At 37.7% G+C, this 12551-nt stretch overlaps 1 protein-coding gene and 2 long non-coding RNA genes across 3 annotated transcripts; 2 read left to right on the forward strand and 1 right to left on the reverse strand.

The window, feature by feature from the left end:
- The first annotated feature begins 401 nt into the window (after positions 1 to 401).
- LOC114246452 (uridylate-specific endoribonuclease D) lies at positions 402 to 8966 on the forward strand. The gene is made up of 7 exons (XM_028178973.2): positions 402 to 579; positions 3372 to 4236; positions 4499 to 4610; positions 4682 to 4766; positions 6903 to 7046; positions 7773 to 7861; positions 8551 to 8966. The coding sequence occupies exons 1-7, from the start codon at positions 519 to 521 to the stop codon at positions 8782 to 8784; spliced, it is 1590 nt and encodes a 529-aa protein (XP_028034774.2). The 5' UTR covers positions 402 to 518; the 3' UTR covers positions 8785 to 8966.
- A 767-nt stretch (positions 8967 to 9733) lies between these two features.
- Positions 9734 to 11690, forward strand: LOC149502979 (uncharacterized). The gene is made up of 2 exons (XR_016323154.1): positions 9734 to 10998; positions 11180 to 11690. It is a non-coding gene; the product is annotated as an uncharacterized LOC149502979 (long non-coding RNA).
- On the reverse strand, positions 11686 to 12443 carry LOC149502980 (uncharacterized). The gene is made up of 2 exons (XR_016323153.1): positions 12165 to 12443; positions 11686 to 11835 (listed from the first exon to the last, which is right to left on the reverse strand). It is a non-coding gene; the product is annotated as an uncharacterized LOC149502980 (long non-coding RNA).
- Positions 12444 to 12551: the final 108 nt, after the last annotated feature.

The raw sequence follows: 12551 nt of genomic DNA on the forward strand, positions 1-12551 counted from the left end.
ACAATTAATAATACTTCGCTCCTCGCTTTTCTACCAAAATGCCTTTGAATTACTGACCAGTATTACCTAGTACAATGTATTTCATTCATTTTAAAGTCGGTAGTGCCATACAACACCTATGAACCTAGAAACTGCCTGAAACTTGATCGATTGTCCATCCTCTTCTAAGGCCTGCTAATGGCTAAGGCTTCTAATGGATGAATGTTATAGAGTGATAGAGAATCTTTTTGAACACAAGTCCTGCAAAATCCAGTCGAGCTCTATAAAAAAAGTTGCTTTTAATCTCGCTAATCGTAGAGAATCATTCACTCTCAATGTCATCTCACTTACTATCCACTGTTTACACATCTTACTAAACACCCACGTAGTGATAAAACTCGCGAATCATTCGCCATTCGTTCTCCGCGATCAGTGCGGGACACACTGCTTTCTTTAAATGTGAATACCGAATTACCGTAACTGTGAACTAGTTTGAACGTGTGAGTGAACTTTCCCGTAGTGCTGTACACTTGTAAACAATGAAAATGAGGTTTCTTACAATGTTATGTGTTTTATTTTTTTACGTGAAGCCAAATACGGGTGAGCAATCAATCAAATTGCAAATAACTTACCTAAATTGCCAACACAGAATCTGAGTAATGAAAAGGTCAGCTCGGTTCATATTTTATATTAGAAGGCCAACGATAAGGAAAGATATTATGTCTTATATGAATTTTGGAGTACAGTGATTTAAAACTTTAATTTATTAAAAAATCTATTGATGAAATGTTGTAGAGCGCTTTGTTTTTATTTAGTTTTGTGACGTCAGACCATACCACCAACATACGGTACAAGGAAAAATAGAACAACTCTGTTTTCTCATTTGTTATGTTTCTAATTATCAATAATACTTCAATGTCGTTCATCTTCTTTCTGCAAAACAGCAGTTTCCTTGTTTGATTTAGGTATACTCATAAAGTATACCTTACGCATTTGTGACGAACAAAACAGCATCGAAATTTGTTGTATAATATAAATTATCGAAATATAATTGTAAAATATAAAGATTAAGTTTATTTTTTATTTGTATTTCTTAGAAGGGGGGTATTTTCGATGACTTTTGATGACATATACCTCGTCGGGTATACTGTTACGAGGTTACGGATCGTGCTTTGGGTAGCCCCCTCTGCTTGAGCTACGGAATCCCTGCCTCACTACGCAAGGGTGTTGTATTTTTTCATGATTTTTCTTTTGATTTCGGCATAACGGAGTCTTACCAAATCAGGGCGCCTGCACCAATAACGCGGCGAACCAGTCATAATAGGTGTGTCTTCTTCCTTTAGGATTCCTCTTGGTCGCTCTCGTTACCACTTTCGATTTTTTTCCGTAAAAAAACTACAAGCTATAATTAAGCAAGACTTTTTTCCCTACCTATGCTGATATGATAGCCTTGAGAGACTATCTCAGCGTTACCCCAGCGTGTAAGTGAGCTCCCGGGACTCAAACCGGAGGTGTTGCTAACACTGGCAAGAGCCGTGCTTCGCAGAATCTACGACCAGATCGGACCCATTGAGAAGATCCGGCAAGAAACTCAGTGGGCCTAAACTGGATACCTAATCTACATAATCTAGTAAGTGGCATCATACCGCTGGCAACTGGCGATACAACCCCGAACTTCATGAACCAGGACTACACTAAAATCCACAGCTATCTACTCCTACTACTACATAATTTTAGAGGACGGCGAAGGACGAATTTCTGCCTTAGACCCTCTTCTCCTGTTACAACATTTAAATAGGAGGAAGAGCTGCAGCGGGGCATGAAGCCCATCCCTGAGGGGGATGGGGGATCTAGTCTCTGATTAAGAGGGTCGAATGCTTACCGTGTGACCCCGGTCCTCTAAAAGGGAACCGCTGCTATTGGGAAGACGTGGGGGTAGACGTAGACGAAGGGGTATCCAATCCCATTAGGAGCACCTATATAATCTTTACGGCCTCATAGCCATCGAGGATCGTTCATCTCCGCATGAGAATCCGGGGTATTTAGATAAACCCGTGGCAACGCCTTACCACCTGTTAGTCTGGCAGCAGAGTGTCATTGTGTAGGTGCTCGTGGAGGTCTCTTTCGGCTTACTCATACATATCGAGCCTGCACTGCTCGTATACACGAACTCCCCGGGCGATTTCACACGCAGGACATAAGGGATTTTACTGTGTTTTAGTCGTGTTTGCGAACGTAGACGTGAAGACAGTCTGTACTTAACAAATGTTCACGATTGACTTCCACGGTGAAGGAATAACATAGTGTAATAAAAATCAAACCCGCAAAATTATAATTTGCGTAATCACTGGTGGTAGGACCTCTTGTGAGTCCGCACGGGTGGGTACCACCACCCCGCCTATTTCTGCCGTGAAGCAGTACTGCGTTTCGGTTTGAAGGGCGGGGTTGCCGTTGTAACTATACTGAGACCTTAGAACTTATATCTCAAGGTGGGTGGCGCATTTACATTGTAGATGTCTATGGGCTCCAGTAACCACTTAACACCAGGTGGGCTGTGAGCTCGTCCACCCAACAAAGCAATAAAAAAAAAATAGTGCCATGGTCTTACCCACATTTACCCCGACTCTACATTGGTTTAGCCACGGGGGCAGAATATCTAAAAGCCATTACATTCTCCTGATGGCCGCAGAATGAACGTGATAGTATATGGAATACAAACGGATATTGTTGATCGACCCTGACAAGGGAAGTTCGGCCTGCACGGGACGCTAGCTGTTGTCGCACGCGCGTGAGAACCGCTCACCTTTTAAGGTTATTTAACTGTAGCAGTTCTTGGATTGTCGCCCATTCCTTGCGGGCCAGCCTGTCGTGCAACATACGATTGCAGTTCCTTTGGTTGTCAGAAGGATTGCGACCGTATATTGGCGCGAGTTTCACCGATCCACCAAATAGACCGACGCTGATCAGTAGCTAAGGCGTTGAGTGGAAACTCCTGAAGTGTTGTTATTGCTCAGGCCGGAGGAGAATATGTGACGATATTCTCCTCAGGAGCAGTCGCAGTAAATTAAATAATATCCAATACATCACAATGAAATTTTCACTAGAAGAATCTTCGGAGAATACTAAAAAGTAATCGATGCTCATGCGAGAAGGACGTAAAGTCACTTCGCTTCTTTCAGAGCGGTCGTAACCGTCGTGAATTACGATTTTCATTCAGAGTATTTTGCACGCCTCACTTTACCTTGCCCTCTTCTTCTTCTTGGAATTAATCTGCCACGCTCATGAACACGTTTCGAAAAGCAAAGTTAAACCGATCAATCCATTTCTTTGGTGACTCATTCACAAAAATGCTGACGAGTATATTTTTGACTACTTTTGTTTGTTTGTTTCAGGTCGTGAACACAATAAAAATTACAACCCTATTTTAAACACCGATTTCCTGCTTCACGAAAGCGGCGGAATCCCCAATACACCGAAAAGAGATAATTTACCGACTAATACAAACATCGAAACGAATGGTAAAAATAATTATAACTCTCAATTTCCACAGTTAGGTTCGACGCACAAGAGCCAACATACAAATACAAACCAGCAATCTTTACAGTCGAACGGTAAAAGAGATTATGTATCTCCACAATTTACAACACCGAAGCCCAGTTCCGGTCAAACTCTGATCCCTCAATCCACTCGAAATCCTAATCATAATCCCAGTAGCAGCTCACAAGGTATAACCCCTCTGTCTCCTACTACTAAAGTCCAATCAAATCATCAAACAACAGGAAAAGTGAAAGACCTCATACACTTTTACGATGGTAAATCGAAAGATCAAAACGCTCCCCAACCTATACCAAGCTACAGTTCAATTTTGCAAGGAACTGGAAACAATAATTTTCCAACTTCGGGGTCTGTCGGTTCGACGAAAATTACTCAGTCTTATACGCAAACAACACCGAAACCACCCACTACGAAGCCGTTTAGTTATAGCGCGATGGTGAGCGGTTCAAACAAACCGAGCACTCTATCAGTTTATACAACCCCTAAACCTTCTACAAGAGGACCAGTTCTGCCAAGTGTAATCCTAAATAATAATAGGAACACAAACACTGGTAGCGATTCACGGTCAACTTCTGATACTGAACTGCAGACACTGAGTGAAGAACTTCTTCGGAAAGATACAAACAATGCTGCCAAATATATCATGATGAACTTTCAAGAAAAAACGACATCACAATCGAAAGAAGACAAAGCCCCGTTGCCGTAAGTTTGGTGTACAACAAACTAAAAAAATATATGTATCTAGTAAATAAGCCAATTGGCTTTAAACTCATATGTACTTAAGCATATGAATTCAATATGAAACTTGTATATTGCACTTGGTCCATGCACTTCTCGAAATAATTAATAATCATTAATCAATCTGATGTGCTAAACTAAAGAACAGATCAACGTCATGATGAGTAATTGATTGAATAAGGTGATTAATTATTTTTTAACTAACATAGCGTGTTTTTCGTCGCAGGCTGCTAAATATATCATCAGCGGCATGGAATATTCCAACAATAGAAAAAATTGTCCCACTCTTGGACAATTACGAAAGAAGCACGTTAGTAAATGAACATGTAACGCCACAGGTTCGTAAAGAGTTTTACCAAAACTAATATTAAAAAGGAAAATTAATAAAACTTAATTCTTAAATTTATAGGAACGAAACGAGGAAAATGCATTTATGGACGCCATCATGGCCACTAGTGTTATGAGGCATTTAATGAATTTTTTGAAAGAAAAAGGTAAATAGATGACTCTTATTAATTTAAGCTAGTAATCGTCTTGTGATCTAATCTATCGGTCTTGTTTTCCGTACAATTGATTCTATTGTAGGTTACTTCGATATTCGATTCGATATTACATAATAATAACTTACATAGATGAATAATTCATTTTCACTGCATATGCTTGGCGAATAAATGATTTCTTTCTCTTCTTCTTTAAAGAAATTAAGTTAAAACGTTAAATAAGCCATCGAATACAGATAGATGTACACGTGGTTTAAAAATGCTTCGTAAAGTGGTGCTAGTGGTAGTGGATTAGGCAGCTGCGAAGTATTAGTTTGAAATTTTATTTTTGTCTCGTCCAAAGGTCCGGTGGAAACACCGTTGTGATAACATAATCGTGTGGTCGTGTAATAAAAATCAAACCCGCAAAATTATAATTTGCGTAATTACTGGTGGTAGGACCTCTTGTGAGTCCGCGCGGGTAGGTACCACCACCCTGCCTATTTCTGCCGTGAAGCAGTAATGCGTTACGGTTTGAAGGGTGGGGCAGCCGTTGTAACTATACTGAGATCCTTAGAACTTATATCTCAAGGTGGGTGGCGCATTTACGTTGTAGATGTCTATGGGCTCTAGTAACCACTTAACACCAGGTGGGCTATGAGATCGTCCACGTTTTTTTTTTATCCGATGGCTGACTCAGTGGTGCAGTAATTAGCGCCCCTGACTGTTGCGCCGAGGATCATGGGCTCGATTCCCACATGAGGCAAATATTGTGTGATGAACATGTTTATTTGCTCTTTGTTTGAGTATGTATTATGTATATATTTAAACGTATATAATTATGTTTGTCAGTCTCTAGTAACCATAACATAGGGAATCCTAAATTGACGCCAGATGATCGTGCATGATTTGTTCCGAGTTAGTTCTGTCTGTGAACTTTGGTGACCCTTTAACCAGTAGCGTAGCTACCCAGGGGCTAGGCGGGGCAGTGCCCCGGGGCCCTTAAGCTCAGGGGACCCTCGAATCCTTACCTGAAATCTCGATCGAACTGAACTTTTGGAAATTTCTCCTATTTTCAAAATGAATGGCTGCAACCCCACTTTAATCATAACAACTCAGATGAGAGAAATTCGAATGTTATGCTTAGGGAATTCCCCTAAATTCTTTCTGTAGGTTGGCAGTGTTGTCAATTTGACGGATAGTGATATGTGCGTTTTATTATTCATCGAGGTACGTTTTATTATTCATCGAGGTACGTTTTATTGTGAATTCGACTTAAGATTTTTTTTCGAGAGCGGTTAAAAAATTAATACTGTATCAGGAGTAAGTAAGCTCGTAGAGGCCGCGCGACGCGTTACCAGCACTCTAGCGCGCCGCCAAGGAGATAGGATACACCGACGCGGTGCATCGCGTCCCGACCCGGCAGGCTGGTTCTGGTCCAGTGGGGTATTCCGGGTCAATAGCGGCACCGTCTGGGTGGCCTGACGGGCTGCCGTACCGAGACGTCCGACGTTTCAGAGCCTTCGATTCGCCTCGAAGGCTCCGTCGGCCGGGTGCCCTTGGGCTGAGCTGCGCCGACTGATTGTAGTGTTGACCGCGGTAACCCCGTTACCTCATCCGGGTTCTGACCTCGGAGGGGATCGGACGCTTGGGCGAAGAGTGCAGGGGAGTCGTTTAGCGTGTAAGGCCCTGAACACGTCCTTGGGCCGGCGGTCTCGCAGTCGCGAACCAGTCCCACATACCGCGCGCGCCCCCTAGGCACGGGGACCTCGTAGGAGGTTCGGCCCCAGCCCAAAAAAAAAGACCCGACCATTATATAATAAACCCTTGAATCTTCTCTATTTCGTTTTGTTAGCCAAACCTACACCAAGTATTAATTGTAATTTATGTTGTTACTGTTTAATATTTTTATTACCTGCCCTGCAGTGCACAAAAAAAGAGCTTAAGTAGCTTAGCATTTTTAAAGTATTGGTATATTTCATATTTTTATTTGATAAAACCTAATCAGTTTACATAGCAGTGTGGCCCCATTTTTTTATTTGCCCCAGGGCCCTTGATTACCTAACTACGCCACTGCCTTTAACCCGTAAGATCGCTTGCAAGATAAAATAAGAGCAATATGGTGGCTTTAGAGAAATATTTATGTTACAGGTTATGTCACACCGGATCCTAGACAACAAAGAGATTTTGTAAAGCAGCTCTGGTTTAGCTTGTACTCGAGGGGAAAAGGAAAAATCAGTAGTTCAGGATTTGAACACATATTCGTATCTGAATTAAAAAATGGCGAAGTATCTGGTGGGTAACTAAATTACGCCTCAAATGAACATTAAAATTTGTAATATAACATAACATAGCAAAGAAAACAAATAAATAAATAAATAAATAAATATTTACTAACAATCACGCCACGTTAACTGGTCCCGTGATAAGTTCGTAAAGAACTTGTGTTACAGGTACCAGATAGCGGATATAAATGTAAGATTTTTATTATACACATACATATATTTAATAGACATCCATAACCCTGGAAAAGACATTTATATTTATCATACAAATATCTTCCCTTGGCGGGATTCGAACCCGCGACCCCCTTGTGTAGTGACCATGTCACTTACCACTACACCAGACGGCCGTTATTAGACGGTAATTAGCAAATGCTTTTGCTAATTACCGTTAACCTTCATATTCTGTTCTTATACATTTTAAATGTAACCAATTGGGCAATGAGCTCCTTTATCCACCTAGAGCATTACAAAGATAACATTCAAAGCTTACAAAACTTTGTGCAAATCTAAGTTGTGTAGCGCTTGTATCAAATTGCAACGGATTCATAAGTTTGAGTTTAGTATTTGATTTATTATGCAAACTGAAATGGTTGTTACTGGCTTAAATGCTAATACATAGATGATTTTAAGTAAAAGGGGTTAGTAAACAGTCGATTATGTACTTATATCATTCCTGCAATAGCATGTGCTAGCATGTGATAACAGAAAGTAAAGTAAATACTTATCATTGTTTCAGGTCTACATAATTGGATTTATTTTTCAAAGGAAGAGGCAGCGAACCGACTGAATTACTTAGGTTACTTGAAATACAGACAATTTGGCGAGGTAAGTATAAATGTGTATTCTATTGTCCTTTCTGAAACTTTCCCTTTAAACTTAAATATTCAACTTCAGACTAAAATTACTTCTAGGTATAATTAAAAGTTATTTTACGGCTTTTAACTGTCACCATATTATTTTGGTCGTTTCGAATATGATAAATGTATTCACGGTCACGGTCGTCGATATTTTAATAACTTAAATATTAAGTGTTATATGTTTAATATTGTGCTAAGTACAGTATGACAAGTGAACTCAGTTTCGAATGTCGAAGAAAATCTCTGTAGATATATCTATAAATATTAATACGTGAAGCAAAAACTTTGTATCCCTTTTTGCGAAAATTGCGCGAACGGAGGAGTATGAAATTTATATAATGTTATTTGAATAATGTTAATATTTTTCTTAAGTGTACTTAAGAAAAATATTAACATTATGCACTTGGCGGAATCTGTGATTAAAGAAGTATACTTATTAGTTTTTGAAAATAGAATCATAATAGCGATAAGATAACTTATAATTTCTCTAAATTATAGTCGAATTTCGACTACTGGAGGACCACTAGTTAAAACAAACATTTCTTACGTTCCATTTCATAAGAGTTTTAATGCTGAAACAATACGAACAACTCCTATATACGTAAATTTAAGCGATTTTGAGCTTTAACGAAAATAATATAATGCATATTATTCCAGCGTGGAGCAGTGATTAAATTCCACTTCACCCAACAAGGAGTGGACAAGCCGGTTAACTCTATGTTCATTGGTACATCACCTGAGTTGGAAATGGCATTGTATACTTTGTGCTTCGTAACTCGTGCTGACAGCGAGTGTAACCTGAAACTGGCCAACAACGATGTCAGTATCATGACTCACACTTTCCGTTACAGGAGTAAAAATCTAATCGGTAGTGGCTATCCACAGATCTAACTTGTCACTGCCGCTTGCAAAATTATTGCTTATTTAGGCAACTAGATAAAGCCCATGTCATTATATTATAATGAAGGTAATATTTATAAGTTAATAGATATTAACCTGTATCGCGTTAGAGCCATTAAAATGTTTTTAGGTTTTGTTATTTTTGTTTAATAAAGTTATACAACATTATTAAAGTGCATAATTTTATTCACCCAGTGTGACTTACGCTTCAAACTTGATTTTATGTAGTCATTCTTATTCTTATTGATTTTTTTATTGCTAAGATAGGAAGTCATTGTTGCCTGTGCATTTATTTTGAAGAATGCGACTATCAAGTGTATTTAATATCTGGAAAATATTCTGATATACGAATAACTAACTTTTGGCCGATTTTCATGTATGTTTCATATATTTCAAATACCTTTTTACGGGCTAAAATTTTCCGTAGGTCACTCAGGTATATAAGTTATCTAAAAGTAGTTATAAATAGGCATCTACGCATATAATTTAAAGAAGATTCGACAACTTTCTCGAAATATTGTAGATGTCTTATTAAATATGAATTTTATTAACTTATTTGTTTGTTAATTATAGTAGTATATTTTGATTTTAATTTTTTTTTTATCAATATAACATGTAATCTTATGTTTTTCGAGTAATTAAAGTGTAAATTTTAAAATGAAAAATTGTATATAATAATTTTTAAAAAATATTCGAATTCGAGTTTTTTTCGATTTTTTGCATTTTCTGAGAAGATTTACTATGGTAACATATATATTTTTTTTCGCCATCAGAAAGTAGAGATTTCAACGAACAGAAAACATACCAACTTTTTGAAAAAAGCTGATATTTTGACGGGTGCATTTTCGATTGAAAATTAGGGTGCTTTTTCGATATTAATTAAAAATAAGGTGAAAAAATAATTATTTCTAATCAAATAAATCACAGCGTATTTGGGACATAAAAAGGTAAGTTTTCAGAAAATTTCGTGAAAAAAGATAAAAATAAAAAACCAAAAACTTGGTTTTTTGAATTTTTTACTTAAATTTTGAGGTTATGTGAAAAAAGTGTAAATACAAAAGTTTTAGATCTTTTTATTTGACTTTTTTCCATAGGACTTTTAGTTTTGCCGGAAATCGAGAAAAACCGTTTTTTACCTTTAAACCTCATCCCCTTCCCGACCTCAGATCGCCCGTAAATTATTTTTCCTTCCATTTTTATAATATTGTCCTCCTTTTCTAATGGGTTTCATCCTACTATTATTTTTTTCACTTTTTATTATTTTTAAAGGCTGCTACCCTGGTCTATTAGCCTAACAGGCTATTCCAGATACGCCCGGACGAGTAGATGAGCTTACGGACTCAACCTGAGAGGATTTGCTAACATTAATCCTAGCAATAGCAGTGCTTCACAGATTTTACTACTGGATCGGATTCACAAGCCACTGAGAAGATCCGGCAAGAAACTCAGTGGGCCCTGTCTATAGGTTAGTTCGGTCGTCGAATTCTTCGTAATTAACGATTTAACGAGGACGGTGACCCGTTGGATCCGACAAGACATGTTTCAGGCGACAGCGGCTTTGCGTTGACCCGTCGCCTGGGTCGGATAAGTAATTAACGGTGGCACGATAAGAGGGTTGATATTTCTGCCGCCAAGCAGTAACACGTCTACATTATTAGGCTCATTCGAAGTACAAGCAGGCGTGCAGCTGTTTCGGTGCATTGCTGACCTTGAGTATATGGGTCGAATAGGAAAGGCATGTAGTCACTCTTTACACTTAGGTAAGAGGTCAAAGGTCAAAGTCTTAGTAATTTTGAAATAACATCTATTCCATTGTATAGACAAAAGCTATAGAATGCTCAATGGTTTTTTTTGTCCTACCTAAGCTGATCTTCTGGTCTGGTCTTGAGAGACCATTTCAGCGTAACCCAAGTAGGTGAGCTCAAGGGGTTCAAACCTGATTCAAAGAATGGGGTTGGCCGGTTAAAGCTTTTCTCAGATGTCGCCAGCGTAGCTTGTTCCCTTGTCACAGAGAGCCGCCATTTTGTGTGTTTTGCGTTCGTGATATTTCGGCATTTTGTGACTTTGATATGGTTCTTATTACTTTCTAAGTAGTGCTAAACAGTTTTACAACATGTATTCCAACTGGATAGTTAAAGAATTAAAGGAGGAGTTGAGAAAACGTGTTGCATCTTTACGAAGAAAAAAAGTGGATTTTGTCGAAAGGTACAATGTTGATGTTTTATTTTAACTTAGAAAACTTCTCTCAAACTGTTTCCGGTAGCTATTATAATAATAATATTAAATTGTGTACCTTAGGAACTTTATTCCTTGTAGCATGTGCAAAAATAATTGCTCATATTACACACATTACCTACCAACTAATGTATTATTTTACTTTTTTCAGATTAGAGCTACATGACCAAAATTTTAATTTTGAAACAAAATGAAAAAAATGCTCTAGCAAAATATGCTAATATATATGATTTGCTAGTGGAGCCATGTGGCATTTTCAATAGCCAAGAGCGCCCATATCTTGCTGCATCTCCTGATGGTGTGTTGGGCGAAGAAGCTATAATTGAAGTGAAATGTCCATACGCTAGCAGAAAACATGAAATAAATATATCAACGGTGCCTTACTTAGAACAATGTAACGGGATATTGTCTCTAAAAAAACCTGCCCATATTATTATCAAATCCAAGGACAGTTATACTGCTCAGGCAAAACATACTGCAACTTGGTCATTTACACCTACAAGGACATCAAAGTGATTTATGTTGAAAAAGACAATAATTTTATAAATAATATGTTAAATAAATTAGATATCTTTTATGAAAATATTTTCAAAGAAGCATTGTATGAAAAATATCTGTATTATAACTATACACTTGTCGAAATAAAAAAATCAGGAATATTTTTAATTATTTTTATTGACAATTCCTTCTCTAAAATTACATAAGTAACTTCTCTACTTTTTGTTTCTTCAGAAACTGGTTTCATATTCCATGAAAATATAGATGGTACAGCACCTTTCTTCAGATATTTATGTTAATATTTGACACCTGCAACACAAAGAATAACATTTAAATATACTATCACAAGGAAACCTGACCATAGTTTCAAAATATTTGTTATTGCAATGGATGCAGCGATTTAGACAGAACTTTCAATAGTAACAGCTGATAATGAACAACAGCTCATGAGGAATGTGTTTCCTCCAGTCTGATTTTGTGTTTGTTAAAAGGTTCCTTACAGCATAAATCTACTTTCAAAATATGTTAGCAACTAATAGTGTGCCTAACTAATTATTATTGGATTTTTTTAATAAGAGAACAAAGATGTGTGCTACACCTAGTCATGCATTATATATATTTGACAGAAAGAAGCATACCTGTGTATTTACTAATGTTTTCATAGTCAGATTCCACAAAGTGTTTACGACATAACCTCGAACTTTTTGTGTGAGCACTTTTTTCGCGTCAAATGGCCTTTAACCACAGTCTTCCAATTTTCTTGTCCTTCGGGAATTAATGTAATCCAATTTCTGAGCATATTGGTACAAAACAACGCGTCATTGTGCTTAAAATAATTTTTAATCAAAAATTCCAATACAAATATTGAATGTTATGGGAACAATGCACACCAGCGCCACTTTGACAGTTGCCAACCCCATTAGTTCGTTCAGGAGTAAAAGTAATAAGGTATGAAAATAAGTTTTGGCAATATCGATGCGACGTGGGATTTTTTGTGACACCTTCTTTTAATATTAAATTTATAC

This window comes from Bombyx mandarina, chromosome 05 (genome assembly GCF_030267445.1).
Source record: "Bombyx mandarina strain Sakado chromosome 05, ASM3026744v2".
In the NCBI taxonomy this organism is placed as follows: Eukaryota; Metazoa; Arthropoda; class Insecta; order Lepidoptera; family Bombycidae; genus Bombyx; species Bombyx mandarina.

Excerpts from the sequence above, each read along its gene's own strand:
- LOC114246452 (XM_028178973.2), top strand. The coding sequence starts at position 519 with ATGAAAATGAGGTTTCTTACAATGTTATGTGTTTTATTTTTTTACGTG. Across the intron at positions 4,237-4,498 it reads GAAGACAAAGCCCCGTTGCC|GCTGCTAAATATATCATCAG; the intron begins GTAAGTTTGGTG and ends TTTTCGTCGCAG. Across the intron at positions 4,767-6,902 it reads GAATTTTTTGAAAGAAAAAG|GTTATGTCACACCGGATCCT; the intron begins GTAAATAGATGA and ends TTTATGTTACAG.